The sequence below is a fragment of the Nyctereutes procyonoides genome, unplaced genomic scaffold (assembly GCF_905146905.1).
Source record: "Nyctereutes procyonoides isolate TBG_1078 unplaced genomic scaffold, NYPRO_anot_genome, whole genome shotgun sequence".
In the NCBI taxonomy this organism is placed as follows: domain Eukaryota; kingdom Metazoa; phylum Chordata; class Mammalia; order Carnivora; family Canidae; genus Nyctereutes; species Nyctereutes procyonoides.
Genome location: NW_026575153.1, coordinates 2,425,910 through 2,448,241, shown reverse-complemented (window position 1 = coordinate 2,448,241; position 22,332 = coordinate 2,425,910). Strand labels below are relative to the sequence as shown.

General features: G+C 41.6%; 1 protein-coding gene across 1 annotated transcript in view; it reads right to left on the bottom strand.

Moving 5' to 3' along the window:
• UNC5C (unc-5 netrin receptor C) overlaps nt 1–22,332 on the bottom strand; it is a 350,439-nt gene that overhangs the window by 16,858 nt on the left and 311,249 nt on the right. The window contains exons 12-13 of the mRNA XM_055313260.1: nt 13,982–14,150; nt 10,678–10,911 (exon numbers count right to left, since the gene is read on the bottom strand). Of these exons, the coding sequence (XP_055169235.1) occupies nt 10,678–10,911; nt 13,982–14,150 (403 nt within the window). The remainder of the gene's footprint in view (nt 1–10,677; nt 10,912–13,981; nt 14,151–22,332) is intronic.

The window sequence follows — 22,332 nt, the reverse complement described above, 5'->3', positions numbered from 1 at the left end:
CTATTTAATGCCATTGGTAAGGCTTCTGGTCAACAGTAGGCTATTGGTAGTTAAGTTTTTAGGAAGTCAAAAGTTATATGCAGATTTTCAACTGTGTGCAGGGGTTGGTGCCCATAACTCCCATATTGTTCAAGGGTCACCTATATAAATTTTACGTCAGAAGAGAGAAGAAGCCAGCCCATTTGATACACTGGTCAGGCTTGTGTTCCATATTGCTATGTTTTTAACTGTTATAACTTCAGATATGTTACAGCACATCCTACTTAAAAATATGCTGTAACTTATATTTCAAAAAGCTTGATTTTCTGAATTCCTTCTGCATGAAATCATTTTATTATACATAGGATACACAGAAGGAAGAGGACACAAAAATAACAAATGTATGAATCAATAAGATATAGCTTTACAGTTAAATGCTTTCCTCTCCTTAATCTTCCTGAGAGTATTCATTCAACATCAGTAAAACATCCATGCCCTGTGGAACCATGTCAGGCTCTGGGGCACACAGACAAGTCCCCAAACCCGCTGCACAGCACTCATGGAGGGGAGATCACCATGTAAACACAACCCCAAAACTGTGCTCAGCTCTCAGCCAGCTTTCAGACAGCTGCTTTTGGATCACACAGTTAGGATATTTCATGCACCTTAAGACAGAATAAGAACAAACGTTTTTTTTTTTAAGGTCAAAAGATGTAGTCAGACTTCAGAAAAGATAAGGTGACCTTGGAAAGAAATGCGACAATAGGAATTAGGATCCTGGAGGCTCTTTGTTCTCAGAAACAGAAACACCACCTTCCTTTGCAAAGGTCGTCCTCTCTCTCGGTGGCACTCCCACCTAGGGCCTTGTTTTGGTTCTGGGTGACTCTCCCTTTGGCTTTAATGAGCTTGCTCTGCTTCAACGAGAAGGGGTCACTTTCGGCCTTCCTTTGTCACTTCTATCTCCACCCTGCAACTTAACGTTGGGAAGACCCTCTCAGGAGTCACTTATTGGCAGAGGTATCCCTAGATCCCCTTTCTGTGGCAACACACCCAAGATCCCAGGGGTAAAGTCCCCAGGAGCAGGCCCTGCATGTGTGAGTCTAGGGCCCCCCGGGGTCTGAGCGATCCTCAGATGGCTGCTTGCCCTGCTCGCTGGCTGCCCAGCACAGGTTCTCGGGTGGCCCTGAGTGAGGGCTGTATTGATTTGGGAGGCCTGAGAGGGATCGCTCGAAAGGCAGGGACAAGAGATTCCACAGTAGAAACAAGCGGCTTGCACAATAACCAATTAAACCAAGACATTATCCATGCCCAGCCATTAGTGTGGGCCACTTAAGAGCCACAATAAATCTTAGCTGTTTTAAAGGCCTGTGCATACGTACACAGGGAGTCCCTCTGGCCTGTACCCAGAACTCTCCCAGGCTCTTAGCCCAGAGGATCAGCTGTCATCAAGGCGTCACAGGACAAGGCAAGAGGGAGGAGCCTTACAGCTCCCACACTCTGGTTTTCCTCACCCCAGAATTTTTCATGCTGCTTTATTGCTGGGGTTGACCGCATCTGCCTCCAGGCCACGTGTTAGTCTCATAGCTAGTGGCGGGGGAGCCCCAGGCAACACAGCTGCACGCACTGAGCCACTTGAAGCGCAAGTTTATGGATGTGAGACGTCTCTGCCTGGGGGGCGCTTTGTGCCAGGAACTGTGTGAGGTGCTGGGGCCCTGGCTCTGTTCTCCGGGCTCTGTGCTCACCCTACTCCTGCTCCAGAACCGGTTTCCTCTCTTCCTGAGGCTCTGAACCCTATGGCGTCCTTTGTTGGAGGCACGTGTTTTCGCTTCCCCTTCCTCCAGAAGCCGTCATCCTGCTTGTGGGGTATCTAGCCTTTAGCCTTCCCTCCGCCCCACACCCCACTCTCTCCTTTTCCTCACTGCCCTCTTAGCACTTCTTTCTTTTTCTTAATAGAAATCTTATCAGCTGGAGAAAGGAGGAAACAAATGATTAAACTTGAATCTCATATAATGCATTCAAATTTCTTCTGGAAGAGAAGGCTGGAAGGAGGTTAAATCAAGGCTTTGTTTTATGTTGTCTGGCTTCATTCTCTGTATTGTGTAGATGTGATTTGTCTGCACACTCTCTATTCTTGATGGAAATGGAAAGGCCTGATTGGGCTATACTCAGTGCTGCCTAGGGGCCTAGGGCTGGCCCTGGGATCCCAAAAAGGTGGGCCTCACACTCCAGAGGTTTTCTACCCAGGGACAGATGGGCAGGGAGGCACCCGGCTCCATGCTCTGTTCCCAGTGTTGGACCAAGCACTGGAGACTGAGTTGGGCAGCTCAGGCCCTGTTCCCCACCTTTTCCACACTTCTATCATCTGGGCCAGGGGTCTCAAGCCCACATTCAGCCTCCACTCGGGCCTCACAAACACCAACCCTCAAGGGTGTCTTGGTTTTTTAAAAAAATCACATCTCCATTCAGATTTTATAGAACCTTGTCTTGCTCCTGTTAATTCTTGAAGTCTGTGTTGAGACCTGCCCTTGTCATGGGGAATGAGAAATTTCTCTTTTCGCCATGGAGCCTTCTGTCGCTCTCACAGCTGTGGGCCTGCATGCCTCCCAAACAGAGGCCACAGACAGTGGCTGTCCTTCTCTGCTGGTCCCTGCCAGCGCTTCAGCCAAGCTGCTCTCCGTTCCACTGTGCTGATTCCTCCTCTGGCCTGTGGCCTCTGGCTGCAGGGCCCGGGGGTGGTGGTGGGGTGCACATCCAACTGTGGGCCACCTCTCCCACCTGCTCGGGTCACTGCTGCTGGCTTTGCTACCTCTTCCTTCTGAGCTCACACCAGGGTGCTGTGCTCTCCCCACTGAGTGTGCCTGCCATGCCTTGTCCTCACGATAACATGGCCAGACTCTGGTGACCATGTGCAAACACTCCCTGTCAAGTCACTTCGTTTCCAGGGCTCTGCCTGCTGCTCCCACAGCTGCCACTGCCACAGATGCTCGGTCAGAGCTGCCACGTCTAGCCTGCCCAGTCAGGGCACTCTGTGACACTTTTAAAGCAAAATGCCAAAGGGTGGCATTTGAGGAAGTGGCAGTGTCACTTGTCCACCTCTGGGCATATTTCTAAGGAGAAGATGATCCCTCACATCTTTGGAATTAGGAATAGGACATTTTAGGTTGTTCTAAAACTTCTGAAATCATCTTTTATTTCTTTTTGTCACTGAATATGCCATTTTAAAATTTCCACATTAGTTTCTATTTTGCCATAAGAATTCACCATGAGCTTAATGACTTTATACAACACAAGTTTATTACCTTGAAGTTGTGTAGATCAAAAGTGTGACCTCAGTCCCACTGAGCTAAAGTCAAGGTGTTCTTAGGGCTGCCTTCCTTTTTGGAGAATTTGCTTTTTTGTCTTTTCCAAAACCTTCCAGAGGCTGACATTCTTGGACTCAGAGTCCCTTTCCTCCATCTTCAAAATCACAATGGTACATCTTTCTGGTCTCTCCTCCATGGTTATGGCTCCCTGGGACTATAGATAGCTAAGACAAATTCTTCACTTTCAAGCACCATGTAATTAGATTAGATCCACCCAGAAAATCCAGGATAATCTCTTCATGTCAAGGTCCATACGCCTCATCATATTTGCAAAGTCCCTTCTGTCATGTGAGGTAACACATTTACAGGTTCTGAACATTTTATAAAGAGATATCTTTGGGGGCCTCTATACTGTGTACCAGCACTTATTTTTTCCTCTCTTTTCTTTCTCTCTCTCAAAAAAAATAAATTCAACATGGCAGGTCATTTCCAAAATACAGGGTAGGGCAGGGCCAAGTCTCATGAGAGGATAATAAAGATTCAGTAAATCTAGACTCACCAAAAAGATCCCTGTCCCTTAATGGCTGACCAACTAGCCTGCCTACAGTCCTGAAACTCACCTCACAAATTAGAGTACAATTAGATTTAATATCATCATTGAGGCATTATCTTCACAATGCCGTTATATCTAAATGCTCATCTAGGGATAATGAACATCATCAAGCCCCTGTTTAGTGCTAGGAAATGTAATAACTTTGATCTCCTTGAATCTTCTCAGTGTCCCTGATGTAGATCAAGTGACTGTTAGTCAAAGAGGTCAAGTTCAATGACCAGAGCCACAAACCTGAGGAGCTGCGGGACCAATTGAGTTAGCCAGCCTAACTCTAGTTCCCCTACCACACCACACCACACTTCCTTCCATACACTCAGCAGAATGATAAGAAAAACACATTTGCATCCTTTTATGCATTTTTTGGTGTCATTTAATACTTGTGTTACATGTACACATAGATTAATTTAACTGAAGAGACCAGCGTCCTGAAAGTATAAAACATGGGTCAAGCTAGCTTTGAGGTTGTTTGAGGGAACTGAAAAAAAACCTAAGGCTAATGGGGCCAATTTAAAAGAGGCCAGCCTTCATAAGCCCAGAAGAGGCAGGCTTGAGGTGCTCTGGGTTCTGCAGGGTCACAGCTGCCATGGAGGGGGCATCAGAAGGCCAGTGGAAGGCATCAGGTGGCACGATGAAAACAAAAGCTTCTCCAGGCTACCTCTGCCTGTCTACAGCTGCAGCCAAGAGGCTGAGTATCACACAACTCTCGAGTAGACCTCCCACTTCCTCTCATTTTCAGCATTTCTTTCATTTTCTCTTATTTTCCACATAATCTGATCTTTCACGGAGTTTCTATACTAGACCGCAGCCTGAATTAGGGTATGTGAAAGCTGAAGAAATCCAAAGAACACTCTGCTCCATGCCAAATGACTACATGAAGAGAGCCAGCTTATGTTAATTTACATATTCAGTTCATATCGCATATACATTTGTCAGAAATTCAATAAACATCACATGCTGCCCATAATGTATGCAAATAACTCTTCTTTTAGGTTCTGCATCTCAGGGTTTACTATAAACCTCTTTATTACAAAAGGAAAAATCTCAGAAATTGTGCCCTCAGGATAGTGGGACAGAGATGCCTTATTTCCATGTTGATGTATGTTTCTCTCTGAGTGTTTTAAAACTTACCCAAATATAATCTTGCTCTCTATTCATTTCTGGTCTTTTTATAGGAAGATTTAAGTCTTTGCAAATAATGAGAGGGAAACGCCAATATTATCACTTTAATCACCCAAAGAGGAGGGAAACAGAGATACTGTGATCATTGACGGACCTAAATCTTTACGATAGAACCTCGCTATGTGAGCACAGGATTGCTTCTAAAGGGTTTTTTGCAATTCTTCCATCTTTATTCCTCCACATGAGCTCACCCTGCACATCGCTCCCACTGGTCCCTTGAGCACATGCACATGCACGGGAGAAAACCCACCCCAAAGGTGGCTGAGAACCTCTTATCTCCTAGCAGCCTTGGCTTTTATATTGGCACTCACCTCTGGCATTCTAATTCTCAGCAATGCTTCCACATTGTGAAACACAGCTTTTAAGTTTCAGGGGACCGTTTTCACCTGCAGGCTTAACAAAACTGAGGGAAAGTGTCACCAGGGCTGCTGCCCTCAAAGAGCTGGGTGGGGAGATGAAAGGATGCATCATTGCCTCCTTGACACTGACTCATGTGGTGGTCTCCTTTTTTTTTTTCCTCCCCATCCGTATGGACAGTATAAGCACATATAATCACATATGATAAAAAGCGGGAATTAATATTCTCAATATGTTCACTTCCAGACACTGGGCCAGATTTTTCTAGTTAGCTCTCCATGTTGTGTAGTTCTGAAACTCTGAGGAGGAGCACTCTGCTGGGCTCCCTCTCTGCCCCAGTCTAACATTCTGGGAGGGTTTCTGTAATTCCAAAGGAATCCTCAGGATGCAGTGGTAACTATAAGAAAATATCAAGCCTGAGGAGACCCACTTTGGGTCACCAATTGCTGCACTGGAGATGGAGGGGGTAGATGACTGAGCTGGATTCAAGTGCAAACAAGGAAACAGAGCTCCTTTTCATCAGAGCCCAGGCCAGATGAGGAGAGGCTGAAATAAAAGGTTCAAAGAGTAAAGGACAGGCTCTATGGGAGTGTCCTCTGAGTGGTGCAGTAGGAGTCAGGTCATTGCAAAGCATGAAGGGGCTGCTGTGTAGTCAGGGACCTGGAAGAAGCCTCTGTGAGATCTGAGGAGAGCCAAGAAGGGATAAAAAGGAGTGCAGAGAAACAGGGGAGGCACAGCTCAGGGCAGCCACCTGGGGAGTAGGATACACTCAAGCAGAAATTCATGGTTGAGGGTGTGTGGGTGGCTCAGTGGTTGAGCGTCTGCCTTTGGCTCAGGTCATGATCCTGGGGTCCCGGGATTGAGTCCTGCATGGGGCTCCCTGCAGGGAGCCTGCTTCTCCTCCCTCTGACTGTGTCTCTGCTTCTCTCTGGGTCTCTCATAAATAAATAAAAAATATATTTTTAAAAAAATTATGGTTGTCAGAGCAACACCACAACCTGGAAGTAAAACCAGAGGGCTTGTTCAGTGCCAGTCATCTTTAGCTGTGGAAATTAGAGAAACCCTCAGCAGCTCCAGCTGGCAAGAGATTTAGACTGCAAGTGAGTGATTTGGGGGAGCGCAGAGGAGGGTTCGTGGACCAGGACACCAGAGAAGATTGAAGGAGGTCTTCCTTAAGATCCAACCGTGGCCTGCCTTTGTGTGTGAGATGGAAGGTCAGATGTGGTCAGAAATCAGGAGCTTCTGAGGTGGGGATCTTGGCAGGTGGAGATGCTAATGAGGGTGAAATCCAGATCAAGTCTACCCTGGCAGATAGATAATGGGGGATGATGTGAAGGTCACCAGAATAACTTTGGGCAAAGAACTGTAATGAGCGGTGTCTTTGAATTTGAAAGGATGATAGGAATAAGAGGAGCGGAAAGAAAGACCATGAGGCAGGTACTGCTAGGCTAGGGGTGGGTACTAGGAGATTCTGGGCTCTGGATCTGAAATAGATAGTAACAGAATATCAGAAGAAGAACAGCGGTAGAAAAAGCCAGCCCTCCAAGTAAAACAATGCCCTGGAAGCAGTCAGAGGTATGAGAAGTACTGGACCTCATCCTCTCAGCCTTATGCTTACTTAGAGGGAGGGTGGTATTCCCCGCAGGGATTCTGAGGGATGCCGTGTCACATGGAAGATCCAGTTGCAGTTAATGTGAGCTGTGAAGGAGGCGGAGAGAGTAGTTCAAGGATTAGAAAAGTTTGTCCTCAGTAAGATGAAAGTTCAAAAAAAAAAATCAGTGAAAGTGCTTAGGATAACAGTATTGTTTTTTAAAGATTTTATTTATTTATTCATGAGAGACACAGAGAGAGGCAGAGACATAGGCAGAGGGAGAAGCAGGCTCCCCGCGGGGAGGCCGATGCAGGACTTGATCCTAGGACCCCAGGATCACACCCTGAGTCAAAGGCAGAGCCTCAACCACTAAGCCACCCAGGCGTCCCTGGATAAAAGTTCTTACTTTTATTTTATTCTGCACAACAGAATAACCTAGGGAATGGTAAAAGAAAAACCCGTGGCCCAATGTCTGAGAGTGAACATATCGAGAATATTCCTGCTTTTTATCATAACCAATATCCACACCAGTTAGATCAGAACCCTTGGGTTGGGACTGCAGAGTAAGTCTTTGTTAAAGCTCCCCAACTGACTCCCACGTGCATGGGATGGAGAACTGCTAACCTGGGAAGAGTGTGCGCAGGGAGCTGGTGGGCCTGCAGGAGGAAGAGGTGTTTGGAGGGGAGGATTTATGGACAATGATGGGAAGCAGAGAGATGGCAGAGAGACTGGTGGGGAGCACTGGAAGGCGGGTGCCAGAGGCAGAATTCAGGTAAGAAAGGGCCTGTCTGCAAAGCAGCCCCAAGGTTCTGATTCAAGCGTGGGTGTTAGGCAGCGTCGATGGGACTGAACTAATTGTCTCTTCGGTGTGTTGGATAGACCGTTTACCTATAACTAGGATTTTGGTATTTCTACATTATTAAAAGGCCATGAGGTGCAAGAAAGCCTTATCCATTATTCATATTTGTTTCAAGCTAAGTGCTGGATCCCCAGATGCTGAGAATTTATATATGTCTATTTGGAAATCACTGACCGTGATTCAAACTGCTTTTGGGTTGTTTCTGCTGCTCAAATCTGTTTGTCGATCTTTCCCAGCGTTGACCATTTGCATTTCCTCTCACTAATTAAACAAATTAAAATTATTTTAATGAATTATTACCGTTTTGGGCAGATTTGTGTGTTTCTGGTGGGAAGAAAGATCAAGTGTGCCCAAGTATAAGAACTATCTGTGTGAATATAAAATACATGTATCAAACATTTTAAATATGATGTAGATCTTCCATAGTATGCTTTTTACAATGATTTTTCTTGGAACGGTTACAAGATTTGCCTTAATCAGATCCCATGGCTCCACTACAAATATGGTTTTCTCTATGCAGAAATTAAGCCTAGGATGATTTCTTTTCTGACAGTGCCTTAGAAGTAGCACATCTGCAAGGAATATAAAAGAAATAACCATAAGCTTTACACTTACAGCTGTGTGTTCACATCATTTATTCAACATCAGAAACTCTTACAAGGTCAACCATCAAAAATATATCCTGTGTCTCATCCCCTCCATGGACCTAACCTGAGACACTGTGTTTTCATGACCTAGAATTACTTTCTGGATGGAAACTCCAGAAGGAAATACTTTGATATGTAGAAAAAAATTCTTCCCTTGGCTACCCTGACACATTTTTCCTTCCACTTCTTTTCCACCTCTGGGTGCTCTTCCTTCTATAGCTCCTGACTGCCCTTCCTCAACCCCTGCAATGGCAGGGCACCTCTAGGTCTCTATGTTCTAGGGTGCGGCTCTTCCAGCAACCCACATTACCAGTGGAGTCTAGACTGCAGCCAGTTCCCAGGCATGAAGCCTGCTTTCTCTACTCAATAGTTTGTGACCTAGAGAAAATTACTTAATTTTTCTGTGCCCTATGTTGAACATCTCAAAAGTGGGATTAATGGTATCTTACAGGGTTGCTGTAAGGATTAAATGAGCTAATAAACATTTTGAATCATGCTCAGCACATAGGAAGTTCTCACTAATGCTTTTTTCTTTTTTTTTTTTTTTTTGATTTATTTATTTATTCCCGAGAGATACAGAGAGAAAGGCAGAGACACAGGCAGAGGGAGAAGCAGGCTCTCCGCAGATAGCCCAATGTGGGACTCGGTCCCAGAACCTGGGATCACGTCCTGGGCCGAAGGCAGATGCTCAACTGCTGAACCACCCAGGTGTCCCTATGCTTGTTATTTTTGACAATGTTGCTTATCTTATCCCTCTGCTCTCCCTTGATATTGTCCCTGATCACAAGGGTGACAAATATCAGTATTATATAATTGGTTCCTGAGTCTCGACTTTAGGACCTGCTCTTTTCCGGAAAGCGACACCCATATTTCTAACTATCCCTGGGACATCTTTGTCCTGATGTCTAAGTCATACCTCTACTTTGATGTTCCAAAAGCAAAGTCACCACAAAGCTATCTGCCCTCTAAGTGTTACTGCTATTTAGAGGCTCCACCCATTCAGTGTTGGCCACCAGGTCCCATGGGAGTTATACTACAGGACCTTCCGCACCTCATTCCCTTCTCACTTCTCCACCATCAGCCCAGATCTTTCCTTGATTCTTCACGCTTCTCTTCTTGACTCTATCTTTCCACTGATGTCAGACTAATATGTCCAATGGATATTTCTAATCATGTTTTGGGTTGGTTTAAATTTCTCCACTGGCTTTCCAGTAACTCAAGAACCTGAATCTCAACTCCTCTCTCTGGCAGTTGAGGTCCATCACAATAAAACTCATATATCTTTCTAGGGTTTCTGGAAATAATATGCTTGTGTGGAGTCTGCACTGTTCCCTCTGTTTCTTCACGCTGTTCACTTCACCTAGAAATTCTTTATTTTTTCCCATTATGCTGGTCAAACTCTACCTTTCATTTGGACTAATTTCAAATGTTAGCTCCTTTTCAGATGTCCTCAAAATAATATTATGCCCCCACCCTGAACTCCCTCCCACAGAACTTTCCATTAATTTATGGCATTTATCGGACTCTGACTTGTCTCTTATTCCTTGGCATATTTCTTTTATTCCTCCTTCTAGATCATAACGTCTTCAAAGGCACTTACTATATCTTTTAAAGCTTCAAATGGGATAAAATGAATCACAATAATAGCACCAGGAATTAAGCTCATTTATTCTGCAAAGCAGCAGCCTGTTGTCAAATGCTAACCCTCTTCCTCACAGTCCTCGTAAAAAGAATGGGAAAGCATATAAATGAAGTGGCACACAAGAGGGACATACAGCGTGAGCAATTACGCCAATTCCTTTTATAGGAAGCACACAGCTGAGATAAACATGGAAGCAGATTATTTACCATCCACATCTCGTTGCCAAATTCTTCCACTTCTTCTAAATTTTTCATTAAAGGAAATCAAGGAAGGTAAACAAAAGTAGCCCTTGGGAGGAATCAGCACAACGGAAACAACTAATTTATCAGCATGGCCTCAGAGAAATGTCTAATTTTTTTTTTTTAACTGCCTCTTTTGGGGCCAGACACTTTGGGTCATGCACTTGGGTGCACAAACATACACATCTTCTCTGGCTGTGCACTGCCACGCCAAACCTTGGCTTCGGTGTGCAAAGGTCAAGCAGGAGATGTGGACAGGAGCTGCTTACCTTCAGGGCATCCTGGGTGTCATCCAGACAGTAGACTCGAACACTGTACTCCAGAGAGGAGCAGCAAAGTGGCCCGAAGATGGCCAGCTTCAGGCGCTTTGCAGCAGCTTTGGTGGTGGACTGCCCAACCAGGGCATAGGTACTGAGGTTCTCTGTGAGGAGGTGGCAAGCCTCTGCGTCCAGCTGAATGTAGCAGGGGGTGGTGAAGTTTTCCTCCCCAACCACTACCACATCCTGAAAGACAAGAAGGAAGAGGCGGTGGTTGAGTCACTGTGGATTTTGTTGGCCGCCATGATGGGGGCCAGGTAGACTGAGCAGGACCTCTTCTGCTAAGTGTTGATCATCCATTTTTCCTCTTTCTTTTTCTTTCTTTCTTTCTTTCTTTCTTTCTTTCTTTCTTTCTTTCTTTCTTTTTTCTTTCTTTCTTTCTTTCTTTCTTTCTTTCTTTCTTTCTTTCTTTCTTTTCTTTCTTTTTCTTCTTTCTTTCTTTTTTCCCTTCCTCAGGCTTTATTTTACCTCTATTTCCATTCTTAATCATTCTCTCCCTTACTTCCCCTTGCTACTGCTAATATTTGTTTTTAGATGTCCTCTAGCACTTTTTTGATCTAGGAATCTACATTACTGGAATCGACATAAAATTCCACAAGAAATTCATGAATTATCCTCTTAATTTCAGTGTACCTGAGCTTATTACCCATTTATTCGAATTTAATGTTTTAATCTATAAGTTTCTGATTGGATTTAAGAATACTATTTTATTTCAATGTCATTAGAGAGTAGTAAGTTTTTCCTTAAAAATGTAGGGGTTTGAAAAGACTTAGAGAAATTAAGGATTTATGCAATACCATTCTACTGTGTTCCTCCAAACTCACCTGCCAATGACTTTCCAAAGCAATACATTGCTTTTTCTCAATATTCTGAGCTGCTGGACTCTACAGAAAGTACAATATGACAAACTCAATGCCTCTAAGATACTCTTCTCTGGTTAAACAGCCTAACCTTCCAGCTTTAGAAATAAAAATAAATGGAAGTGATGAATATTTTTAAAATGGTTACTAACTCAACTAAGTTTGAATTATCTGAATGACTCAGGCCACAGAAGAAAGTCATATGAAAGACCAATTGTAGGACCCATAAACCAAGGATCAAAATTCCACATGCCTCTTCGGGTATCCAGGTAATAAGAATGTGTGAAGCAGGTAGGGCAGAAGACAATAGGGCATGGGGGAGACTGGAGTGAAGTGGAAACACAAGCTTGTTTAAAGAGCTCAGTCTCCCCTGTGCTCTGCCCATCACAGCCATGCAGAAATGCTGGTCCTTGTATTTTTCAAGAGAAGCTGGAAGTTCAGTTTTTTTTTTTTTATGTGAAATTTGCCAACTTTTAATTAATCCAAATTTAAAAGCAAACTCCACGTGGTAGAAATAAAATACACGTGTGGGCCTGACTCTGCCTCCACATTAGGCTGCTTATATTCTCTACAGAGGCAGGAACTATACCTGCTTTGATTCCCACCATAGCTCAGTGGGCCTGGTTCATGGTGAGCAAATGGCTATTTATAAAAAAAAAAAAAAAAAAAAAGAATGAATGTGTCATCATAAATTGAGTCTCTGGGACTGAACAAAGATATGAAAGAAAGTGCCACTTGTGTGGTTGTTTATTAGCTAGGCTTTGTGACATCATCTGAGCGATAGTATGAGGGGGGTTTAATGCCATCCACGAAATCATTTCTTCAACTGTGCCTGTACTATCAAGAGAGAAAGAAATTCAATACCTTCAGGTTTATTTTTGCCCCAAAGGACACCTGAAAAGAAGTGCTTTTTTTTTTTCTTTTTCTCCAGCAGGGTGATGACAAGCCTCAAAAATCCCATGAAGCATGTTACAGAAAGCCTCCAGTAAGACATAGTTGAGAATAGAGATGCACCATGTCCCTGCCACAGGGGCATCTTATATTCTTAAGCACTGCCCTCTTCTACTCTTCTCATCTCTTTATTTCATTTTATTGTTGTTTGTTAGTGTTATTATTACTGAAGTCCAGAAATAGGGCATTAGGGAATTAAGCAGAGTTTTGTGGAAACAATTTAGAATCACTCTGAGATTAAGATTTTGGGACTTTTTTGAGATAAATCATCTCAAGCTTAAATGGACTGGAAGTCATATCTAGTTAAGTCTGGTCATAACTCAACATAAAGTATACACCTAGACTTCAGTCCTGGACTTTTGGTGCTCTGGCAAGGAGTGATCCCCACATGTGGCCATCCTTCCTGTCCTTAGGAAGGAAATTACAGTAAACCCAGGGATACCCTTCTAACTCTCATACTCCTCTTTCTTGTAATATTAAATAATTGAATCTTCTTGTATATTTTTTCTCAAAATTTCTTTCCTAAAAGAAAAATAACTATAAGTAATTACAAAGTTGATAATATATGAATTAGATACTTTATAATGATTACACAAAAATACAGAAGTAGCTTTCAAAAACTATTTTTTAGTCTATATAATTTATATATAAATTATATGTGTCTATAATTTAGACATTTTTGATAGACATATTCCTGAACTATGCTTTTTGAGAATATTCTAAAATGTAATGTTTAATTTGGCTTTTTCCTACTTACACAATAGATAACTGTCTTTTCAAGGGATGACAATGAAAATACACAAGCTGTTCTTTTAGTTACTAGGTAAAATTTACATGGTAAATCTAACAAACAAATTCATTTCTACATAACTTCCAGTGCTAACTGCAGAGTTCTGATGTAGAGAATGAGATCTGTTTGAGGCACTATCCTTAAGTTATGATGGCAACAGCCACAGAGAGCTAAGACATCAAAGGTGTTCTTCATTCTAGTGGAGCTTAGGAGATGCACCCTTTCTGTTTTCCCAAGTACAGTTCAGAAGAACTATACGTGTCTACAATGCCTACCATTTTCTAACCCAGGTGCAATGTTTCTCTACCTGCAAATTAAAAAAAAAAATAGATAGAGATTTCCCATCCTAAGACATAGTATGTATGTTCCAAATGGGGCTAGTGTAAGACTCTCAAATGTACTTTCCCTAGGAGTTGGCTAATGCTTGACCATCATTCTCATTGTGCCTACCCATCAGTAGATAAATCACTCAGAAACTAGTCTCTCTCCCTCCCTCCTCTCTTCTCATCACTCTCTCCTTCTCTCTCTCTCCTTTTGAGTGCAAGCTAAAATTCCATGCATGTTCTGCTTTCAAAATAAAAGCCTTCCCATAATTACTCCAGTTTATCTGCATGAATTGCTCTTATGTTCTGTCTTTATCCCAAGGGAAGCTCACCTCCCACTGTCCCTGTGCTGCTTGGTTCTTGAGCTGTATCTTCCAGTCCTCGGTATTGGGATCTGCGCAGTGATGCATAGTGAGGATGACCGGGCGGGTCAGCAGGGCTCCTGGAGGTCCACAGCTCACCACAGGAGTCAAGAGTGTCTGAGTGTCTTCCATGGGTGGCCTAGGAGAAGAGCAGAGATTGGCATCAGTGACATTTCCATAGCATCCATTTACTATGTTCTCATTGTGATTTTAGATATGAAGTTGTACAAATTGTTTCTTCCTGGTAGTTTTTTTTTTTTGTGTGTGTGTGTGTGTTTGTTGTTGTTGTTATTTGGGGTTGGGGAGTGGAGAGGCAGAATTAAATGGGAAGACATGTCCTTTATACCAAGACTTTATTTAATTTTCAAGACTGGAGAGATTTATAACAGTGAATCACCAGTACCTCTTTGATCCCCTTCTCCCAGATACAGGTCTACCTTTGGTAATTTCCTCTGAATTCACGAACCAATACTTTTAGGATGGAACAAGAAGGAACAGAGTCCTTATGAGGTTACATACCATATTTTCTGATAAATACTTGCCCTTGCTCTCACAGAATTTCAAATATTTTCGTGTGTTTTTTTTTTTTTGGACCTGACTTGAGAAATACTTCAAAAAAATCACTTCAGAGTAAAGACACCCTAGAGCTAAACTTCTTCCAAATGACTTTCAGGAATAATTCAGGCTAATGGAGCAGATCCATTCTTTCAAGTATGACCAGACAGACTATAGAACTATGTCCTATAGTTCTAGAATTCAAAATGGAATCTCCCTACTTGTATGCTTCATACTCAGGATCTGGGTGGAAAGAACCTCAAAGATCTAAATTATTTATTTCTATATTCTTTAAAATTGTCTTAAGACCTTCTCTAATAAGACTGTAATCAATGAACATAAGGAAAAATTAACCCAAGGTATCAGTTGATACGTAAGCAATAGTCCCAAAGTATTGAGTGGATTGCCCAAAATTGTACAACAAGTGCCAGTCCTGGGACTAAAGCCAATGCCTTCTCAACAACAATACTCAAAACTACTCTGTCAGAACATTGTGGCTAAGAAATCAAGAACTCAGAGTTTCAGAGGAGGCAGGGCTCTTGGGTAAAACAAACACCACCATCCCTCCAAAGTAGAGACCTCTCTACAATACGCTACATATGAATAGTGCTTTAGACACATCCAAATTGTACTCCACTACTGCTGAGGGTCCCCTCATCTAGTATCAATTTGAATTTATAAAACGTTCTTAGGCTAAACACAATCTGTCTTCCTGTCACTTCTCTCCACGTATCTTTGGCCTGTTTTCTCCCCACTTTGCCATGAGAGTCTTTCAAATGTTTAGTGATTGTTATGATGCCTCTAAAGTCTTATTTCAGACTAAATATCCTCAGTTTTTGAACTTCAGCTAGAAAAGCATGGTTTCCAGGTCTCTCCCTATATTTGTATCTTCACTCTCATACATATGTCTGTTAGTGTTCCAATGTTTTCACTGAAGGGAGGCATCTGGAGATGAATATTATAGTCAAATAGGCAGCATAGCAGGACTACTATTTTCCTTCCTTGGAATATGTCGATGAATCAATGCTTCGCAAAATTGTTGCCTTAGATTATTCTGTCAAGTATTTATAAATATTATTGCACACTTGAGTTACATAGGAAGATGGAGATGATACGGTTAAGCGTCTCCTTTATAAAGTGAGGCACTGAAGCCCCAAGAAGGTTAAGTAATTTGTTAAGGCTAACCACTCTGTGTATTCCTAACATGAAAGGCTCTTAAGCTAAATCCCTATAGTTTTGTGGTTGCAGTGATGGCTTTTGAACCTATGTTCAGAAATTTATATTTAGCTATTTAATTTCACCTTAACAGTTTCAGAGAAAATTTCAGGTCATCTATTTCTTATTGATGTCTTTCCTCCAAATATTGGCCAACTCTTCCAGTCTTTTATCCTCCATAAATCTGATATGCCTGCCATTTATGTTCTGGTTCCAATTATGGATAACACTATAGTATAAGAATAGAGCAAAGACCTTTTCAAAGATACTTGAAACCTCTCTCTAGCCTCACATAAAATTAGAATTTATTGGTTTAGCCAAATATAAAATATACATCGTTACATTGTCCAGTTCATATCTTTCCATTTCATTCACACAGGTATTACAATAGACATATCAAATTCTTTTATAATTGTGATGGCCACTTGAAAAGGATTTTCCTCTAGGATTTTTTAATCTATGGTTAATACATTAAATACTAAATAATTTAGAAGTTAGCTTATAGCCTATGGCTTACCCTAATTTAACACTCAGTGAAGATGGCAGCTGTTTTTATATATATGTGTGTATATATATATATATATATCATAAATACTTGTGATATACATGTGATATATATGATCACATGTGATATACACACACACACACACACACACACATATAGTTTTGGAAGACAATTCTCCATGGATCTTTCATGTTTCTGCCTGTCTTTTCAAGACACTTGTATAGCAATCACCTTGGAAGATAAAGATACTGCTTATCTTTGGAGCAAATTGTAAACATGTCTACTTCCCATTATAAAAATACAGGTTCTCTAAGCTCAGAGGTCCTTCCTGAAATACAACCACTGAGTGTGTAGATGTCATCTGACCCCTTCTGCATCGCCCTTTGAAACTGGGGTTTTAGGAATTGACACTAAAACGAGAAAACTCTTGATAGTGCTATTGCTGTGAGTAAAAAACTGTCCCGTCTCTTGTGTCATCTATCAGCATCCACAAAACTGTGGCAACCACAGTAGGGTCACATCTTAGTCCTTAGCTCTTGACAATTACTATCCTTCATTCTAAGTATTCAATTAAATTTTGACATATTTTCTCCTTAATAAAACTTGGTTATCATTGCTTCCTCTCCTTCAAAAATTTCACCAAGATCTTACCAACCTAGAGCTTTTCTTTCTTCCTATTCAGAAAATAAAACTTTTTATCTCCTTTTAGTCTTGACTATTTTCCATCCTCAATGAGTAACAACAAAGTTTTATTAAATCCAAAGTTATCAAAGTACTTGGAAAGGTACTTTGGGAAATAATAAGGTTGTTGGCAGCTTGAGAAGTCTTTACCATCCCCTTTATCCCTTCGTTTTCATTTCCTCTTAATCCAGTTTTTCTTCCTTTCCTCCACTCTGAAATTCATTCTCTTAGTACATGATGAAGTTTTGGTTTCATCGTGGTGTAGTCAATACTATACTATCTGTTCTAAGCAGTAGCCTTCTTCTTGCTATTTCTACTTTTCCTACCATGGGGCGGGGGGAGCAAAAAGCAGTGGCTACATTTTCGTGAGCACTACTCTTACCTTTTAGTTACAAGTGTACCTTGATAAGTGAGCATTAAACTTTTAAGGAAGGAGATTTAAGTGGAATCCATTTCAAGTGGTCCTTGCAATATAGTTGGAGATTGGAAACATCTGTCTCTCATTCGGCTGTTAACAGCCGGCGCTTGAGGCAGAAAGAGGAGGGGTTCTTCTCATCACTGAGTTGGAACAGAAAGGAGAAGCCTCCCTGCTGGGTTGGGGAGCTGTCAGACCTGTACTCTCCAAGCACACCCCTGGCATGCAATATTGATGGGCACCATTTTTGGAGGAGGGATAGTGAGAGAAGGAAGGGGCAGTAGGTGTCAAAAGAATTTATTAACCCAGTGAGGTGCAAGAATGTAATGAATAGGGGAAGTGGTGAAGTGGAATTCGTAATGGGGAATGAAAAACAAAGGAGAAATAATGATAAGAATCTTTTTGTTTGCAAGATGAAAGAAGGAGTGTTGAAATCAGAAACATGTCTAAGCATATCTGGAAGGCATGACTTAGGGAAGATCAAGATTTAACTATGTAAAACCAAAGGTCAGAGCATTTAGTTCCACATCTCCTTTCTTTACATGAACAAGGGACATGAAAATATACAGGACAAAACTAGCAGAAAATACGTATAAATAAATCTGACTCATGTTTTTGCAGAGGGCTCCACTCCTGTAGGACTCACGTGTTACCTGAGATATTTCAGCAAACATTCTCTAAATATTAACTGCAGATGACATGGAAATGAACACAAAGCAAAAATTAGCTGCAGAAGCAGCAATTAAGTAGAAGGTTGGTAATGAACAATAAAGTTTTCACGGCTTTTCAAAGTCCAGTGAGGATAATATGGTAAATGCTGGATGGATTCTGAAGCCTCCGGGACAAAGTCCCTCAGAGAGGAGTTTGAGTTTCCTGTCAGAGAGATTTTCTCATCCTTTGCCTGCTGTTGTCAGTGAGGATAACTTCTACACAGAAGTGCCTAATTTACAAAACTTTCACAAAAGCAATTGCATTTGCTGCTCACGGCACACCTGTAAGGGAGCTAGGGTAAGTCTTTATATTACTTCTTTTTCCAGGAGAGGAAACTGAAATCTAGAGATATTAACACACCTTGCCTACAGCCTCAAAACTAGTAACAGGCAAAGCTAGATTTCAAGCACAAATGATTTGGTTTCTCTGACACAGCCGTGTATTTTGGTTTGCTTATCTGGGTTTAGGACCTTGAGACTTTTGGGGGGTCTATTTGCTAGAGCAAGCTTAAAATTACTTCTTGAAGAGCATATGTCTCCATCCACCTCTGTGTGGAGACAAGATGCCTTCTATTAACATACATGTCTTTTGTCAGGTCCCTCAGGATGACAATCCCACCCAAGGCTCAGCTGCCTTTTGAAGCACACGGTTTCACATATAACTGGCAACTTGAAATATTTGCACTCTAGGTATCTGACAGGGAATATCTAACTCACTTGCTATCAAAAGCTCAATTGAGCAAAAAAAAAAAAATTTATGGAAGCAAGTCACTTTGAAGGGCGTGCCACCATTGCCCTAGACAAGCTGGAATCTATCCCTGGATTAGGCCAGAACAGTTAAGTATTGTCCTCTGACTGAATTGCTGAATCGTTGTGGAATTATTTTACTGAATTTATATCATCTACTTACATTGAGGGACACTAACAGAAGGAGCCCTATGAAAACTCATCGCTGTGTTTATTTTAAGGATGTTGTTCACTGTATTAACAAGAAATGTTTCTTTATGTAGAACGAAAGGAGAAATAATTGAACTTCTTTTGGGCATATTTTTCCTCATAGACACGTGGATTTTGTAACTTAACCACGTTTCCTTCTTAAAAGTTTTGGAATAGCAAATTCATACCTATTACCAGGGAATATACTGGGAATTATACCAAATGTTTTACACTTTAATTGCCCACCTAACTTGGTTATCTTTTCAAAATTTATTTTTTCTCATTTTTTTCATCCACTTATTTACAATTTTTAACTCCCATTATAAAGACTGTGTTTTCATAAGTCACCTTGAATCATTTCTTTATAAGTAGGATAGCAGTATATGAACACTGTGGACAACAGTGAGAGAATAAGATATAAATATACCTGGACTCCACTCTCTTCCCCCTATCTGTGTAGCTGTTTTACAGCTGTAGGTTGAAATAATGACTTGAAGACTCAAAAGGGGAATATCATTGAGTTTCACTGAGAAATAATAATGTCAACTACTATTTTACCCAGTTCCAAAAATGTGTTAAGATAAATTAAAACTTTCTGCTATATGATTATTTACATAAGAGAATTTTGGCCCACTATCCTAACATACTGTTTTATTATTTATATTCAGTACCTTTATACAATAGTTTCCATTGCCTCACCACTAACTCACACCTTGAACCCTTCTTTTTTTTTTTTTTTTTTTTTTTTTTTTTACCTTGAACCCTTCTTAACTGGGATCGTATCCTCTGAAAAAAGCCCTAGAGGCCACCAATGTCCTTCAGTTGACAAATCCAATGATTTTTTTGTATTATTCTCTTTGTTTACATATTAATTTTAATAAGATCCATGTCAACCACTTCACCATCTTGAAACTCTCTTTACCTTTGATTTTTTTCTCTATTATAGTTGCATTCATTCATTCTTTCAACCAAAAATAGTTCATTGAGGACCTGCTCAGTATTAAGCACCATGCCAGATGCAAACTCTGTATTTATCTGCCTCATCTTTATGTGTTCTATTCAGATTGGTTCATCACACCCAAACCTTAAATAGGAATATTTCCCAAAGCTCTTTTCCCTGTTCTCTTCTTTCAGCCTCTGCATTTTTTTCCCCTCACAGGATCCGCTCACTGGTGACTCTCCAACTGCATGGCCATCATGGATCCCATATCCTTACCCGCACACACCGCCCACATCCAGATCAGAATTTGTCCTCCCCCCTTGAACCAGCTGCATTCACAATTTTCCCAGTGCCCAATGCTTGGTTCCTACATGTACACATTGTGTTTTGTTACTCTTCTGCAACACTTCTAACTGGTGGTGAAATCTTTTTTTTTTTTTTTCCTCCTGAAATATATTTCACTTTTCATCCTCTGGACTCAGGCCTGGTTTCCTCCCCTCTCTTCTCACATCTAGTTTATTGCTGCAGCCCAACCAAGCAGCCAACCTCTGGGGAGTCTTCTTGTTCCCTCCACCAACTCATCCAGCCTACCTTCTTCACCAGTTCAATCTTTAAAAAGCACTGCTATTTTTGTATTACTCGGCCCCTCACAGACATTTCATGGCTCCCCACGGTTTACCAAAAGAGTTCTATTTACCTTTATATTTGGAATGTCTAAGTTGATTTTTCTGGCCTTTTGAGAAAACTGCTAAGCAGGGACAGAATACAGAGAAAGGGAAAATTAACATTGATATTTTAAATTCAGATTCTTCTTCAATAAGAAATGACAAAGAGCAAAATTTCAGTCTGAGTCAGACTCATTTTTTTAAACTGCTACTGAAAACAAGGCAAAAAGGTCCACATTAGTGCCATTAATCAGGGAAATTGTATCCACAGGGGCAACAGAGGCTTTGCGGCCTCTCCTGAGATCTGTAAAGCAGGAGAGGTAGAAATCATGAGCAAGGCCTTGCAGCTTTGCTCCCTTGTCAGGGACAGCTTGTCCCATCTCTGCAGCTCATTTAGGCCGCTCATCTGCCATCCAGGGCTTTCTCAGAGCACGTTCAGTAACGATAAGGCCCCCTTGTCACATCCACTCTGCCACATATAATTAAGTTCACTCCTCCCTTTAGACAGTTCACATCAGCAGATGACCAGCTGGATGCCATCCAGCTGGAAAAACACCCAGTTTGGGATGCAATAAAGGGAATCTGAGAGAAAGAAAATGGAGTAGAAGGATCAAAACTGTCCTCTAAATGACATGAAGTAACATTTGTATCTTCTGATGTCTTTGCAATGTCTTCTTTGGAAGTTCTTCTCGGATCATGTGAGGATAGAAAGAGTCCTCAGTGAGTAGCAGAAAGAAACTGTGTTCAAGAATGCACTAGAGTGGGATCCCTGGGTGGCGCCGTGGTTTGGCGCCTGCCTTTGGCCTAGGGCGCGATCCTGGAGCCCCGGGATCAAATCCCACGTTGGGCTCCCGGTGCATGGAGCCTGCTTCTCCCTCTGCCTGTGTCTCTGCCTCTCTCTCTCTCTCTCTGTGACTATCATAAGTAAATAAAAATTAAAAAAAAAAAAAAGAATGCACTAGAGTAAGAAGCAGAGGCAAAAAAAAAAAAAAAAAAAAAAAGAAGCAGAGGCTCAGTGTGCCTTGGCGCTATCTACCAAGGAGGAATGGCTCGTGAGGGAGCAGCGGAGGAGCTTTATGGCAAGACCACCTGGCTGTGAATTTGGACTCCCCTCAGTTGTTGTTAACTGTGAAGAGTCAGCTATGTGACTTGTTCTCCCCGCCCCAGCACTAGTTTTTGGATCTTTAAATTGGGACTCATCATGACTCACGGAGTTGTAGTGAAGAATATATAAAATTAAAAGGGTGAATAAATGGTACTATGCCTTCTATTATTAATACATCCTAAAACACGATCTTGTCATTGTGTTTTTATAAGAAAAACACATCTAGCTCACAGCAGAAAATAAGCGAGGAGAGGAATTTCTCATTATTTGATACAAGTATCTTCTTGTGTTTGGTCCTTGTTTCGTGGCCTCTTGTGCATATTTTCTTTTGAGATTTTGGGGTTTCCCTAGCTTCATTTTTATAAACTGAACTTCTCTGATGCCCAGAGTTCAACAGAGTAATTCCCCTTGAACCTAACTTCAGGTGGGGGTGGGTAGTGGGGGATGATGATGAGAAGTGGTTTAGAATTTCCTTTTCTTTAGAGACAAAGGCAGAGGAAACTCAAAGCGAGAGTGTCCAGCTTTATCAATTTTTTGTTTCCTCTTTCTTTCCTCTAAAATGCACAGTTATTCTGGCCAGGGTACTGGCTATGC